General features: G+C 37.0%; 1 protein-coding gene and 1 long non-coding RNA gene across 7 annotated transcripts in view; one reads left to right on the plus strand and one right to left on the minus strand.

Moving 5' to 3' along the window:
• Nucleotides 1-17,353, plus strand: part of LOC138736198 (uncharacterized) — a 218,824-nt gene that overhangs the window by 175,986 nt on the left and 25,485 nt on the right. For both annotated transcript variants that reach the window (XR_011340147.1, XR_011340145.1), the window contains exons 4-5: nt 3,499-3,617; nt 16,120-16,157. This is a non-coding gene — a long non-coding RNA (uncharacterized lncRNA). The remainder of the gene's footprint in view (nt 1-3,498; nt 3,618-16,119; nt 16,158-17,353) is intronic.
• adam8a (ADAM metallopeptidase domain 8a) overlaps nt 1,457-17,353 on the minus strand; it is a 56,791-nt gene continuing 40,894 nt past the window's right edge. For 2 of the 5 annotated variants that reach the window (XM_069885273.1, XM_069885272.1), the window contains 5 exons: nt 16,265-16,324; nt 14,722-14,793; nt 5,887-5,940; nt 5,236-5,313; nt 1,457-3,384 (listed from right to left, as the gene is read on the minus strand). In XM_069885273.1, coding sequence (XP_069741374.1) covers nt 3,334-3,384; nt 5,236-5,313; nt 5,887-5,940; nt 14,722-14,793; nt 16,265-16,324 — 315 coding nt within the window. In that variant the 3' untranslated portion in view covers nt 1,457-3,333. Of the gene's footprint in view, nt 3,385-5,235; nt 5,314-5,884; nt 5,941-14,721; nt 14,794-16,264; nt 16,325-17,353 lie in introns of those variants that run through there. The other 3 variants (XM_069885274.1, XM_069885276.1, XM_069885275.1) reach the window with 3 other exon arrangements.

Below are 17,353 nucleotides of genomic sequence, written 5' to 3' on the forward strand. Positions count from 1 at the left end.
AAACAAAACTGAGAAATACTGAGATGCAACCTGACCAATCTGTTAGATTGGCAGTTTCTGCAGCTTTTTATTGTTCAACACAACTCTTAATAATGCTCTATAATTCCAATGAGGGTTGAACAGTTGTTCTTCCAATATCTTTATTTCATCCAATTAAAACGACATGTGAACTCAATAGAAACTTACCAAAGGAAAAGATCAATAAGGGATAAAAATACACGACTCAGAGCAGAGGTAAATATATCAATTATACCCTGTACCTGAATTGTAGATCTGTGTTCAGGCATGTGTAAATCAGGGCTATTTCTGAAGAAAATTGTCCCTGAACAATTTCATTGTTACCAATGCTGAATTAATTTATATTGAGATCCACGTGATAAATGTACTTGTTACATTTATCAAGCCCTAAGGACTAAAAAAAACAGCATTAGCACAAATTCACAAAATCAATTTTGTTTAAGTAGCCATTGTCTTCATCTTCTTAACAGAGAATAAGATCAATATTTAACTTTTTCTCTATAACTTCCTCCTAATTCTAAATGTGTGTCCATTCATTTACTGTTCACTTCTCCAAGTTCACTGGTATTAGGCACAGAATTAAACAGTCATTACATTCCACAGGCTCTGGTACCTTAACTTAAATTGTTACCAGTCAGGAAGGTCTTTGATGGGTGCAGAGAAATGTTCTTGGACATGCAAACTGATGTCCTTCAATCAGCAACTGAAGTGTCTTTCCAAAGAAATGTGCATTCTTCCAGGTTACTGCAAAGAGTTTTTCTTTTCCCTTATTTCAGGAGAAACACCACAACCAGGCACTTCAGAGTTTTCGATTAGGCTGAACTCCTAACTCAAAACCCTTCTTGAAATGGGGTTATTCACAACTGCTGGAGCTTTTATCTTCTCTCCTCTCTCCTGTTTCTGATCCTGTTTTTGCTTCTGTTTCTGAAATGGAATGTTTGCTTGTGAAAAGAGACCTAAACTACCTAATCTTATTCCCCCTTTTAAATAAATATTTTATTAACTTCTTCCATTCCATGCTGTTCTAACATCTCTTGCCCCATGCAAAGACTTCCCAGGTACCCAGCCTTCCAAAAAGCTATTGGTGCCTTTGGAACTACACCTGAATGTGAGTCACATATTCCAGGAAAGATAATCCTGATTTTAAAAAAATATAATTTTGGCCTAAACTCTTGGTTATAGTGGAAGTTCTATAATATACCAACATTCCAAAATAATGATCAACCTCAATACAAGTAGTATGAAATAGTCTGAAATGGAAAGATATGTACAACTTCCAAAATAACTGCTGAATTCTGGTCTTTAAGAGCACAATTTTGTTTTAAAGTATCGCTCACTTTTAAAAGAAACACCTCAGCAACTTGAGTCCATTTCTTTTTGTGTGTACTTGAGGAAAATAGATGAACAAAAGCAATAGAATTCCTCAGACAAACTGCAATACTGTTGCAATAAAATATAGATTTATTTGCCAAAAGAAAATAAATAACCCATTTCACACTGAAATAATTGTTCAGGCCAGCTGACAAGTGCATACAATGTAGAGACATATCCGTGGAATTAGGCACATTGGATTTCAATTCAGGTATTTAAAATAGAATAACACATTGTAATTCACCAAATGTTGAGTGTCTGATTAATCATGCACCACATGAAAGCAGGAGCAGCTGTTTGGTGTTGATTAAAATGGGATAGAGATAAAATGACATATTATGCAACAAGAATTGTCCACAAATATGGCCAATAACATTGTTCACTTTCTGAGATAGATATTCTTGCAAATGAGAATAGCAACTTATGAAGAAGTACCTGAAGCAGTGCAAATTAAAAAGTGATGATACTTGTCCTATTCACTAGCACCTTTTGAAAAGAATAAAGATCTGAGTAAAACCTCAAGATTTCCACATACCATAATAGCTAGTAAAAAAGAAAACACTAGTTTAATTCAGAAATGACAACAATTTTTACTACATATTTAAATAAACAATTAAATTCAAATGCTACTTCAGTTCATGGTTTGCACACTAGATACTGAGGCTTATTTTCCCCCTGAAAACTTTCATTCAATATTACACTGTTTGAACTTTGTGTGCTTAATTGTGAATGCCAGCCTAGAAATCAGAACTTTAACAAACACGAACCACATTCATCTTCCAAAAAGAAAACAAAACATGGGCAACAGAAGCAGGTAAAATGCATGTTTCTTGCAGAGGAACAGATAGAAGATCTAATAACTAATGTAGATTGAATCACAAATTCATTTTATTCCTACCTACCAGACTTTTTATATTTAAAGCTTTTGACATGACATAACCAAAGATATCAAGCTGACAGGTCTAGCATTACTAGATGAGTTCCTCTTGGACCATTTAGCATTAAAGAGTTCCAATATGAGGCAGATCATTGATAGTGACAGGCATCTAATTGTGTTGCAGAGCATGTGAGCATGTTGTGAAATGTGAGCACGTTTGGCAGTTCCAGCATTTATTGATCCTGGTTGACCAGAGCCTTACCAAGCCACCTCAGAGTTGTATGTTAATCATACTCAGCTCCAAGCTAGGCAACTGATTTCCTTTGCCAAGAAACATTAGTAATCCCATGAATACGATAACCAGCAGTTTCATGGTCCCTCATGAAAGATTTTAATTAAATTGAAATTCTCCTTGAATTTGTGTCTTGGATCATTCGTCCTAGCATTTGGATTACCAGTCAGGTAGCAGGCTACAGTTACTGCAGATTTCACTGAACATGGTATTGGATAGAGAATCTCGTGGTCCCCCAAGTCCAACTGGCCTTCTTTAAAAAAAGCTCTGTCCTCTGAAACCAGCCACATTTCATTTCATAAGACGTGTGAAAGTTCCCTGTTGGATCAGTTCCAACTCAGAAGTGCAACTAACTGTAACGTTGCTGAAGACAAATGTGACAACATGCTTTCTCATTCACGCCAAGCTGAGAACTTTCTGCAAGATCAAATCAAAAAATGCAAACATAATCTTTTATTCAGTTTCTTTTGTCATTTTGTGCTTTTCCAAGTAATTTGTCTTAGCGGAAGGGTTACTTGACAAACTGCATCCCATCAGTATTTGCAGCAGAATAATTTTAATTTGTCTCATAAAAAAAGTCCTAAGTTCCGAAGCAACAGGATGATGAAAGCAGCATCTGTGGAGTCCCAAACTAGCCAATACATTTTTGTTTTGTGTTTCTCTCCCACTGCTTATTGTAAAATGAATATGACAAGAAACCAAAGATACTTTTATCTTCTTCCTGACAGTAGAAAGATGACTCCATAGCTGTGCCTCTGTAGTGCACACTTTCTCTTCATCTGGACTGATTTGGTGGCTTTAAGGCAACTTTTGGCTTGTAACCAACCTATTGAGATCAAGATAATACTGGTGTTTAGTCACATTAATCTTAGATTTCAACTGCAATGCAATGTGTTCTGCTTTAGTCGGTACACTGATTCTTTCCTCTTTGTGTATGCAGCATGGTGGTCCAGTTGTCTACGCTGCAGCCTTGCAGCTCCAGGGACTAAAGTTTAATCAGAAGCTCGGTGCTTCTAACTGTGATCACATGGGATTCCATCACAACCAAAAGATGAGCAAGTAGGTTCATTAGCGACTGTTAATTACCTCTTAGATGATAAATGCCAGAAGGATAGAAAGAGGAACTGGTGAGAATGTGAAAGGGAGTGTGGCAGGGTGACAGGAAAATAAGGGGGGGAGGAATAGAACTGATGGAAGCTATCATGTATTCAATGGGCCAAATGTAGTGGTTAGTGCATCACCTTTACAGCGCCAGTGATTGTGACCACGGTTCAAATCCCGCACTGTCTGGAAGGAGTTTGTACATTCTTCCCATATCTACGTGGGTTTTCTCTGGAGGCTCCAGTTTCCTCCCACCATTCAAAACATACTGGGGATGTAGGTTAATTGAGTGTAAATTAGGTAGCACAGACTGGTGAGCCAAAATGGCCTGTTACCATGCTGTATTTCTAAATTTAAAAATGTCTTCCTCTCCCATTTGTGTACTCACTTATGCCAAAAACTGCTACCAATGGGCAAATTCAAAATTCAAATGTGCAAATTCAAATTTAAAAAATGGCCGCAACTCTGCAAACAGCAAATTCAATTCTTTCAAATTAGAATCTGACTCTGTACATCATTCTCCACTTTCCCACAGGCAAGGGGATTTTTTTTTTTTTTTAAATTTTCTTGGTCATCTGTGTACTCTCGCTCATCTTTCACAACTTCATCTTTCACATGCTTAGGTTAGCCTCTGGGTCATCCAGGGATGAAGGGCTTAAGGCTGAAACGTTGGTTATATCTCTTTATCTTTGCTATATAAAGTACACTGTTTGACCTGCTTGGTTTCTCCAGCGTTGTATTTTTACTTGTGGGAAGGCATCTGTATGGAAGGTGGTAAACAGCTAATCTTTCTTCTTGAACAGACATGACCATCTGGTGAATGGCCTGCCCATGATGGCTACTTGATAATTAAGCATCACCCTCACCTTATTTAATGTAACAGATAAATTAGTCAGTTGATTAATATTTAACTTGGGGGAAAAATAATAACACATTTGAATTACATTTTTTTAAGAATTGGCACGCAGTGATTAGAACATTATTGGTGATCCAACTCTACAATTCCAAAACCATCTGTGCTGATTAAAACAAACAACCAACTTATATGTCCATAAAATCTTTCTTCAGGTTTTTATAACAGAGACAATTAAAATTGAAACAAACATTCTATCCTACAAGTTATTCTGCAATGATTTCATTCATCCAAACTTGGGGATGCAAGAGATTGCAGATGCTGGAATCTGCAGCAAAAAAAAAATTGATGGAGACATCAGTGAGAGAAAAAGAATGGTTAATATTTCAGACTGGAACCTCTCATTGAGACAGGTCCTGATGAAGGGTTCTAAGCAGAAACATGGGCCCACTGATGATGCTGGGCCCACTGAGTTCCTCTAGCAGATGTTTTATTTATAGTTGGGGCAGGTGTTTAAATTGCAGATGTTGTAAATAGTGACCTTCACCTCAAAATTACTTCAAATGTCACAGACAGAACATTGAATAGCCTGAATATTAACACCAATACATGATCAGGGGTCTTGCCCTTTAGCTGTCAGAGTGAGCCAGCCTGGGTGAAGAGATTAATGCCTGTTTTGAAGACAGTTCATGCTGGTCCCAGCAGTTTGAATGAGAGACTTACCGGCACAGGTTTAGAGGATGCAGTTTGAAGGCCTGGTTTTACAGGAGGTTGTGGAGGCCGACACATAGGCTTCACCACCTGAAACACAGAAGCTAATTTTACTACCCTGTAGAATCTCTAATCATTTCCTTCTGCTTTTAGTATCAATTCTTGCAAAATACTTCAATGAATAATATTTTATCAGGTACTGTAGATGCCACTGGAAGTGAATTGCACCATCAGTAGCTTAGATTAAAAAATGTAATGACTGGAAATTAACAAAAAATAAATTTGCACAAAAATACATTGAGATACCTCTACACGTCGGTGTACACACATATAAAATCATGTGCATAAATATCAGGAATGTTCAAGTTTATCAAGACAGTGCTCAGTTTATTTTTCTTTGTGTCAACAGTGGAAAAATAAACAAAGTGGAAAGGAGCCAATTTCTTCAAAATTATCTATTTGAGAAGTCAAATCTTGTCACCACTTGGTGCAAATTACTTGACCATTTGATGGGTTTCACTATGACTCAGTGTTGATGGGGGAACCAGTCAGAGCACAGAAATTGACCCTTTGGCTGACCACATTCATACCACATTCTTTACTGCACAGGCCACATTACTGCACTGCAAATAGAGTGAATGGTATAAACAGTAGAAAACTTACTGATTTAGCCTTCAGTTCTGGCAGTGGTTTTGATAGGGGAGGAAGTGGTCGAACCTGGAGGGGAAGAAAGTTTGTTTGCAAAAATGTTTTGATTTTAGTTGCATTAGTGTAATATCTTTTAATTTGTATTTATGCATTATCCTTATGGAATAATAAAGTGGTTACACAGTTTTTATGTTGAATGTCATACAAGACAATAAGATATTGCAGCAGAAATAGTCCATTCAGCCCATTGAGTCTACCCCACCATTTAATCAAGAGCTGATCATTTTCCCCCACAAAACCACTGCCCAGTCTTCTCCCCATAATCTTTGATGCCCTGGCTAATCAAGAACCTATTAATCTCTGCCTTAAATTCATCCAATGATAGAGGAGTCATGTGATGGAGTAGTGGCCTCTCCAGGAAAATAGGAAAAAAGTTAGGAAAAAGCAAAGCATAACAAAAAGAGTACAAGAAATAGAAAAATAGAAGATAAAGATGCAGAGAAGAGAAAGAAGATGGCTTCCAAGAAGGAGAAAGTAAGAACAATTGGAAAAAGTAAAAGAGTCACTGGAGAAGAAAGAAGAAGGCCTTACCTGCAGGAAGGAACTGGATGCTGTGGTGACAAGGAGCACCCGACCGTCGAGGTCAGTACCTGCCCTACAGAGTCACAACCCACCAGCCGGTGCATGACAAAAATGTCTCTCTGAGCCAAAAAGGGCGCAAGCAAAGGAGAAAGAGGACACCGGGGTGAGGGGGGCTCAGCAGAGGAGTGGGCTGTCACAGACCGAGCAGCTGAGGGACACCCAACACCAGGGCTCTCAGCTGGAGGATAAGGAAGACAGCAGAAGAGGCTGCGATGAAACAGACGTTGAAGACAGACGGAGGGAAGATCGACAAGAAGACCAACGTCAGGAAGAACAACAGACAAGCATCCCAGGAGGGGAGGAACAGCAACAAGAGGCCCAGCAAGAAGAGACCCGACAAAGAGATACAAGCACCTCATCAGGAAAAACAGAAGAGACACATACACAAAGAAGAGAAGAAGACACAAACACAGATAGACACAGAAGAAGAGGAAGAAGAAGACCAAGATCTTCACAGAGAAATAGAAGGTAAAACTGATGAACAGAATATAGATGAAGTCTTTTTTGAAGACAAACGAGATCACTAAAAGAATGGTTATCATTAATGCAATTAAAAGAAAAATGAAAAGAAGATAAAATACAAAGGTTAGAACTGGTAATGACAGAAATAGGGAAAAGAGTAGAGAGTGCGGAAGATCGGGAAACGGCTGTAGAAATGGAAGTGAATGATTTAAGAGAAAAATTGGAAGAAAGTGACAAAAAAATTTAAAGAGACACAAGAGTTGTTATCTCAGAAAATTGATATGTTGGAAAATTATAGTAGGTGAAACAACATAAAAATAGTGGGCCTGAAGGAGGGTGAAGAAGGCACAGACTTGAAGGAATTTATAAAAGGATGGATCCCGAAGGTCCTGGGAATGACAGAAATGCAGGAAGAAATGGAAATAGAAAGGGCATATGGAGCATTAGCTCTGAAACCACAGACACATCAAAAACCAAGATCCATCTTTGTAAAATTTTTGAGATACACGACAAGAGAAAATATACTGGAACGGGCAAGGAATAAAATTAGAGAAGATAATAAACCATTGGAATACAAGGGCCAAAAATATTTTTTTTACCCAGACATAAGTTTTGAACTCTTAAAGAGGAGGAAGGAGTTCAATACAGCAAAATCGATTATATGGGAGGGAAAAAAGGTTAAAATTTCATATTAAGACATCCAGCCGTGCTTAAAATATCTATACCCGAGGAGCAAAACAGACTGTTCTCAGATCCAGAGAAAGCGCAAGAATTCGCAGAACGTTTGCAGGACAGGAGAAGAGATGAAGAGATGTAACAAGAATGAAGAACGGCAATAAAGTATATATAAAATGTAAAAACAATATATGTAAAGAACTAAAGAGGGAAAAGAGAAGGGAAGTAAGGGAGTAAGGGGGGGGTGAATAAAGAGAGTTTTGCTATATGTGTTTAAAAAGTGTTTTCTGGGGAGGGCTGGGTGGAGGGGGAATAACCATCACTGCAAAATCAGTTGACGCTGCGAACAAGATCCCCATCCAAATGAAAAGGGGAGTTGTGGTTGCCCGGCAAGGGATATGGGGCAACTCAGAGATGGAGGAACTTTTGGGGTTAAGGTATTAGTGGATGTGGGAACTGCGGGGGTACTTTATGTCTTAAATGTGTTGTCATACATTAAGTGTAATAAGAGAAAACTAAGAGATGAAAAGGGGGATGAAAGTGGCAAAGAGGTGGAAAAGAGGTGTATGCAAGATATAAGATGGCCATGTTGAACTATGTGACTATAAACATTAATGGAATACATAACCAAATTAAAAAGAAGAAGCTACTAAATTTATTGAAGAAGGAAAAAATAGATATAGCATTTGTGCAGGAAACGCATCTAACTGAAGCGGAACATAACCAATTAAAGAGAGACAGGGTAGGACACGTAGCAGCAGCATCCTATAATTCAAAAGCTAGAGGTGTAGCCATACGAGTTAACAAAAATGTATCAATCAAAATAGAGGAGGAAATAATAGATCCGGCAGGGAGGTATGCAATGATAAAGAGTCAGATATACTCAGAATTTTGGAATTTGCTCAATATATACACATCTAACAAGGAGGATCAAAAGTTTATGCAGGATATTTTTTTGAAGATTGCAGACACACAAGGAAATATATTGATAGGAGGGGATTTTAACCTTAATTTGGATCCAATGTTGGATAAAACTGGACAAAAGACAAGTAAAAAGAATGAAGTAGACAAATTTGTGGTTAAATCAATGCAGGAAATTAAACTTATGGATACATGGAAGAGGCAACACCCAAGAGAGAAGGAATTTTCATATTATTCGAGTAGACACAAAACTTACTCAAGGATTGATATGTTTTTTGTTGTCAGCCCATATTCAAAGGAGAGTTAGGAAAACTGAGTATAAAGCTAGACTACTATCAGATCATTCACCCCTATTATTAGCAATAGAACTGGAGGACATCCCACCAACAATATATAGATGGAGGTTAAATACCATGCTACTTAAAAGACAGGAATTTAGGGAGTTTTTTTGAATGCCAAATTAAAACACATTTTGAAATAAACACAGGATCAGTGAAAGACAAATTTATATTATGGGACGCAATGAAAGCCTTCATTAGAGGGCAGATAATAAGTTATGTGACTAAGTTGAAAAAGGATTACAATCGGGAAATGGAGCAGTTGGAAAGGGAGATAGTAAGTACAGAAAAGGAATTAGTAAAAAGGGATGATATAACGAAAAGGAGAGAATTGGCGGACAAAAAAATAAATACAAAACATTACAAACGTACAAGGTGGAGAAAAACATAATGAAAACAAAGCAAAAGTATTACGAACTGGGAGAAAAAACACACAAAATATTAGACTGCCAACTTAAAACAGAACAAGCTAAAAGAACGATACAGGCATCAAGGAAAAAGGACAAACAAATTACATATAATCCAACAGAGATTAATGAAAATTTTAAGGAACTTTATGAACAATTGTATCAAATTGTGAACAAGGGGAAAGATGATAAAATAGAGGAATTTTTAGCTAAAATTGAACTGCCGAAATTGCAAGAAGAGGAACAAAACAAACTGATAAAACCATTTGAAATAGAGGAAGAACAGGAAAAAAGCTGCCGAACAATAAAACAGCAGGAGAGGAGATGGATTTCCAATAGAATTCTATAAAACATTTAAAGAGTTATTCATTCCTCCTCTCCTGGAAGTAATGAACCAGATAGATGCCAACACTGGCTGTTGCTTTAGACTCAGAAAAAGCCTTTGACAGGGTAGAATGGAATTATTTATTCAAAGTACTACAGAGGTTCAGTCTACCAGAAAAATATATTAATTGGATTAAAGCATTATATAATGGACCATTGGCAAAGGTAACAGTAAATGAATATGTATCAAACCAATTTAAATTAAGTAGGTCAACTAGACAGGGATGTCCACTATCCCCCCTCACTGTTCGCTTTAGCAATAGAACCATTGGCAGAACTGATAAGAACAGAAAATAAAAGGGATAAAAATAAAGGAGGAGTATAAAGTCAATTTATTTGCAGATGACATCATAGTATACCTAACAGAACCAGAGATATCAATAAAAAGAATTACATAAGAAATTGAAGGAATATGGAGAAATATCTGGGTACAAGATCAACGTAAATAAAAGTGCCAATGAGTAATGCGGATAATACAGAATTTATAAAAGAATCACCATTTAAATGGCAAACACAAGCAATCCGATACCTAGGTATTTGGTTAGATAATAATTTAAGCCACTTGTACAAATTAAATTATCAGCCACTAATAAAGAAATTGCAGAAGACTTAGAACATTGGAAAGAATTACTGCTAACATTGATATGGAGGGTAAATTGCATTAAAATGAATGTCTTCCCAAGGATACAATACTTATTTCAATCGTTACCAATTCCCTTAACAGAGAAATTCTTTAATGAACTAGAGAATAATAAGGAAATTTTTATGGAAAGGTGGGAAACTGAGGATAGCATTATATAAATTAACAGAGAGGTACAACCAAGATGGTTTGCAGTTACCAAACTTTAAAAATTATTATAGAGCAGCACAATTAAGGTATTTATCAGATTTTTATCAGACAAGGGAAAAACCAGATTGGATTAAGATAGAGCTAGATAAAATAGGGGAGAAGGTACTGAAACATATACTTTATGTGGGATGAAAAGCTGGTACGATATAAAAGCTCACCAGTATTGCATTATTTACTCAATATATGGAAGAAGATACACTTAGAAAGGTTAAAAAAAAATTACCAAATACCAAAATTATTATTAACGCAAAATCAGCTAATCCCTTTCACAATAGATAACCTTTCCTTTAGAGAATGGGAGAGAAAAGGAATTAAAAGAATAGAAAATTGTTTTTTGGGAAATAATTTATCAACATTTGAACAAATGAAGTACAAATATGGAATAACTCATGGTACAATGTTTGCATACCATCAACTGAAAGCCTACTTAAAGGATAAATTGGGAAATAGACCGAGATTACCAGAAGGAGGCAGCTTTGAATATGTGATAACAGACACAATAATAATTAAAAGATTTATAACGAACATGTACATCAAGCTGCAAGAGAAGGAAAATTATGAAATAAGCTATAAACCCAAACAAAGGTGGGAAAAGGATTTAAACATAAAGATAAAAAAATGAAACATGGGAAATGTTCTGGAACTATGAAGAATTTAATAAACACAAGGTTGCGCATGATACAGTATAATTGGTTACACAGGTTATATATCACACCCCCAAAATTTTTAAAAAAAGAGGAATCCAACATTATCAGATAGATGTTTTCGCTGTAAGAAGGAAATGGGAACAACAGTACATGCAATTTGGGCATGTGAGGAAGTGAAAAATTTTGGGAAGATCTAAATCAGGTATTAAATAAAAATCACAAAAAGCAATGTACCAAAAAATCCAGAGATATTTCTTCTAAGTAATATAAGTAGTAAGGAATTAGCCCTCAAACTGGATGAAGCGCAAAAAAGATTTATTATGATAACCTTAGCTGTAGCAAAAAAAAGTAAAATGTCAACTTGGAAATCAGAAGAGAGCCTGAGAATATAGCAATGGTACATGGAAATGAATAAATGTATTCCATTGGAAAAAATAACATACAATTAAAAAAAATAAAGTCACATTATTTGAATAAATTTGGGTACCGTACAGAACATAACAGCTTGCATCGGACCTCCACCCCCGAAAATAATAAGAAGACAAAATGACTTGATCCAGTGTGTAAAAGTAGATGACACATTTTTCTTGTTTATTTTTCATTGTGTGATGACATTGTTTAATGGTTTTATTGTGTTGTACATGTTGAATATTTATTGGTTTTGGAGGGGGGTGGGGAGGGAAGGTAGGTGTGAAAAAAGGGGGAGAAAATGCCACTGTGTATATTTAAGAGGGAAATGTTTGTATGTATTTTGGTTGATATGGCTCACAGTGTGAAAAATAAAAAATTATTTTTTAAAAAAATTTAAAATCGGATTTCACATTATCACATAGAAGTTTTTGCTGTAAAAAGGAAATGGGAACAACATTACATGCAACTTGAGCATGTATGAAAGTAAATACATTTTGGGAAGAATTAAATCAGATATTAAACAAAATTACAAAAAATAACATACCATAAAAAAGAGATATTTCATAAGAAGTAGAGAATTAGGCCTCAAATTGGATAAAGTGCAAAAAAAATTCATTATGATAGCCTTAGTGATAGCAAAAAAATGTATAATGTTAACTTGGAAAATAGAAGAGAGCATGAGTATACAGCAATGGTACATGGAAATTAATAAATGTATTCCATTGAAAAAATAACATATAATTTAAAAAATAAAGTCACAAATGTTTGAACAAATTTGGGAACCATACATGGAACAGATCAGAGAGAGCTTGCCTACGACATCCATCCCCTAAAATGAGAATTAAAATGATAAGACAAAACGATGAGATTCAGTGTGTAATAAATAGATGAAGCATTTTTCTTGTTTATTTTCCTTTGTGTGAAGATATTGTTTTATGGTTTTATTGTATTGTATATGTTGAATATTTATGGGTTTTGGAGGGGGGTGGGTAGAGAGGAGGGAGGGAAAGGGGGAATAAAAGGGGAGAAAAGACCATTGTGTCAATTTAATGAGATACGTTTGTACATATTTTGGTTGATATAATTCACAGTGTGAAAAATAAAAAAATTATATTAATAAAATCATCCAATGATCTGGCCATCACAACAGATTCCACAGATTTTCCATCCTCTGGGTGAAGAAATTCCACCACATCTCTGTTCTAAATGGACTCCCTTCAATTCTGAAGTTGTGCTCTCTTGTACCCCCACCATGAGAAACAACCTCTCTAAATCTACTCTGTCCACGGTTTTCAACATTCAAAATGTTTTGATGAGATTCCCCCCTCATTCTCCTAAATTCCAATGAGTACAGGCCAAGAGCCGTCACACTCCTCATACGATAACCTTTTCATTCCCAGGATTATTCTACTGAACCTCCTCTGATCCCTCTCCAAAACTGGCACACCCTTTTTTAAATGAGGAGCCCAAAACTGCTCACAATACTCCAAGTGAGGTCTTATCAATGGCTTATAAAATCTCAACACCACATCCCTGCTCTTATATTCTATTCCCCTTGAAATGAACGCCAGCGTTGCATTTGCCTTCTTCACCACCAATGCAACCTGCAAGTTTACCTTCAGATTGTTCTGCATGAGAACTCTTAAGTTCCTTTGCATCTGGGTATTTTCAATTGTTTTCCCCCATTTAAAAAATAATCTGCCCATTTACTTTTTCTACCAAAATTCATGACTGTACACTTTCCGATAATGTATTAAATTGCCATTTCTCTGCCCATGTTTCCAATCTGTCCAAGTCCTTCTGCAGCCTCTCTGTTTCCTCATCACAACCTACCTTTATATCACCTGCAAGATTGGAGCATCAAAATGAAAGATACACTCTGTCGAACACCTATCTGAAATATCACATATTACTCAGAGTTACAGGCCCAAAAATAGATGAACACAAAGTTTTCTCAATATTAGAGAAGTAGATATATGATAACTCCAAATAAAACAGTGTGAAGTAAATCTGAACTTTCACTTCTTAGTTTCACTCCGTTTTGGATAAAATTTCTACACAAAAGGTGGATTTTATTGAAGTTAGAACATGGAATTGGGGGCAGTATATGGTCATCAGATTAGATAGGTTAGATTGGAAGATTAGATAGATTGGAAGGGAAAGAGTGGAAATAGTGCTTTCCGTAGGGATTGGGGAATGGACCCAGCTTTTCAATGTTACTTCACTGATTTAGCCGACAGTAAGATAGTCATAGTCCCATATTTGCACACGATACCGAAAGAAGTGAGATTGTGAGTACAGTGGTGTAAAGGTGCACAAGGAAGACAGACAAGATGAGTAAATGGACAATAGGTGGCAGATGGATTATCACCAAGAAACATCCACTTCAGTGTATGTGATTGAAATGAAGAGTATCTGTTAAATGCTGAGAGATTAGATAATGTTGATACTTGAAGGCAGCTCGCTGTTCTTATATGCACTAGTCCCTGTAGGCCACATTTAAGTGCAGCGAGTAATTGGGAGAGTAGATGTAGATTAGGTTTTATTACAAAAAGGGTTTGATTTCAGGAGTAAAGAAATCTTACTACAGTTGTTCAAGTTCAATGAGATTTTATCTAGGAGTACTGTTTAAAGTTTTTGCTTTGTTACCCAAGAAAGGATATGTTCATTATAGAGGGAGTGTGCGGAAAATTCATGAGGTAATGGGAAGTAGCCACGCCTGCTGAGATTTGATGTTCACAAGTCTAAATATTCCCAAATGATTGTAGCATAAAAAGTGTTGGAGGAACACAACAGGTCACGCAGCAGAATTGTGGTCACAATGGTTTTGCAAAAGCTGTATGTGCTTCATCAGTAACTTATCAGGACAAAACTAACTACCAGCTTACTTGGAAGTGAACAAGATATGTGCAGATGCTGGGGAACTAGTACAATACACGATTCATTGACTGTATACTGTTTTCCATGTACGGTCTGTGACCTGTAGACATCTTGTTTACCTTTATTCCCAAATGATTGTTATTCTTACCCCCCCCCCCTCCCCCAACCATCACACATTGAAAAGCCAATAAGAAAACAAAGTTAAACAAACAGGTTTGACATTAAACACTCACTGGTGCACGTTGAGTTGAGACTGGTTTGGAAGGAGGGATCGGAGGAGGCACACTTGGTTTTACCATTCGGAGCTAAGGCCAGAAAACAGATTAAATTCCCATTCTGATTCGTCCAAGGACTATTGAACACGATAAAGCTTTTCAAATGCATGATTGTAGCCAAAAGGATCAGACATTTTAGTCAGCCTTGTGAAACATCCAGTTTGATTTTGTTGATTTGAATGAAACGTTTGGGCAGCGCAGTGGTGGTGGTGCTGCGAGCCCACACCTCCACTAGCTCAGCTTCATTGGTGATCTCGGCTTCTGTGTGGCAGTGGAATGGGTTTCCTTGCAGTGCTTGGCTTCCTCCTACATTCTAATTAGATGCCGGTTGTAGGTTAATTGACCACTGTGAATTTCACTTAGTGTATAGGTGAGTGGTAGAAGCTAGGGGCAAGGGGGTGGGTTTGATAAGAATGTGGAGTGATACAGATTAGGGTCATCATAGGATTAGTGTAAGTGGGTACTTGCTGCTTATGGCAAACCTGCACTTTAGGATTCTACAATGCCATGTCTATTGAAATCACAGTTTCACTTCAGAGAATGTTACAGCACAGTACGGATCCTTTGGCCCTCAATGTTGTGCTGACCTATGTATTCCTACCAAAAAATATTAAACCCTCTTAAGAGTCTCTTATATGCCCCTAATGCTTCAGCCTCCACCACCATTCCTGGCAATGCATTCCAGGCACTTACAACACTCTATGTAAAAAAAAACTTCCCCCTGATGTCTCCCCTAAACTTTCCTCCCTTCACTTCTTGATGTGTTTTGTGCTGCTGGTCGGGGATAAAGGACCAAACATATGTGGTTTCATATCTCGGATAGGTTGAGAGGGAAGTGCAAATGAATTGCTTCGATATGAAATCAGACAGGCACATGCACAAGCAGGGAAATGGAGGGATAGAGACCATGTTTAGACAGATGGGATTAGCTGGGACTGACATCATGGTTGACAAAGACATCATGGGTTGAAGGACCTGTTTCTGTGCTATACTGTTCCAGGTTCTACGAGAGGAGAGTTCTAGTCAATGCATGGAGAATAAGCACATGAAGATTTCAGATCTCAGCTGCTTTAGCCATCCTCATCGGCCCACATTTAGGATCCATTATATCAAACTCAAAGTTTAGAACCTTTAATGTCCATTTAAATTCATTGAGAATAATGAATTTTCAGCTGGCCACAAAACTAAACTCACTGACAAGTCCAAATGATCAACCAGAGTTAAAACTGGGTCATACCATGACATTTCTGGGATGTGTTTGGAGTTTTATTTTAATTTTGCCATGGTGATTATAGATTTGATTAGTTACTGCAGAATAATAGAAATCTGATGAAAAGTCATTCTCTCTGTTCACAGATACTGCCTGATATGAATAATTTAAAATTTGCATTCCGGTAAGTTTATTTGTTAAACTGTGATTATTAAGTTAACCAACAGTAACAGCTACTCTACATTTGTAACGAGTTCAGAAGTAAGAGCATTAAAATGTAACATCTTTTACCTGCGGTGACTTTGCTGCCGGGCTCGGAGTCAAAGTCTTGACTGGATCTGGTTTTGGAGGCTACATGGAAATAGAATAAGAGGAAAACTATTTGGATGAAGTTTATACCTAAAATTCCTACCACCAACATTTACCTGTGAAAATTTTATGTAGATTAATAATTTTAGGTATGTAGGATATTATTTGCACACTTCCTACCAATCACTACTCCTCTGAAATTTAAGAGAGCACGAAAACCTCGTGTCACATTCACCCATTTCTCCCAAGTGTGAGCAGTAGCAGTTTTCTAATTACCAGTTGCCCTGTTGAATTGATGAAAATGCTTTAACATAACCCACTAAGATGGATATGCAATCACACCGTGTCAACAGAAGCAACTATATTTTTCCCCAAATCATTAACTCTTCTGTAAGTGTTGAGATGGGAGTACTAAATTAATGTTCACCAATTATTTTCCAATGCTTCTTAGCAATACTATTTCATGCATTTATGATGGGACTATAGGAATTTATCCTATTTTAAAACTATGGGATAATGAAGCTACTTCAACATATGCTAAGTAACAGAATGTTACTTGTTGCCTGCTCTCTTTTGAAAGATTAGAATGCAGCAATGACCTCAATGACCTCACAGCAATGAAGCAAGGATTGAGGGAAGCTAATTGGGACATCAAACCTGTTTTTTTTGCATATTATTGTATGCAAGGAAGAACCGCTGCCATGGATGTCACCAAATGAAAAGAAAGTGGCCAGGAGAAGAGTTCCATTGCCACCAATCCCATTCTTTCGTCAAACACTCTCAACAGCCATTTTGTTCACTATGTTATCAATGAGAGTGAATTTGATCAATAAACCCCACAACATCTCCATCAAGAGTGGCACGGTTAGCGCCACACTGTTACAGTGCCAGCGACTGGGTCTGGGGTTCGAATCCTGCACTGTCTGTAAAGAGTTTGTACGTTCTCCCCATAACTGCATGGGTTTTCCCCGGGACTCCGGTCCCACCCTTCAAACTGTATGGGGGTTGTAGGTTAATTGGATGGCATGGGCACGTGACCTGAAATGGCCTGTCATCGTGCTGTAATATTTA

Source organism: Narcine bancroftii, chromosome 6, assembly GCF_036971445.1.
Source record: "Narcine bancroftii isolate sNarBan1 chromosome 6, sNarBan1.hap1, whole genome shotgun sequence".
NCBI lineage: Eukaryota > Metazoa > Chordata > Chondrichthyes > Torpediniformes > Narcinidae > Narcine > Narcine bancroftii.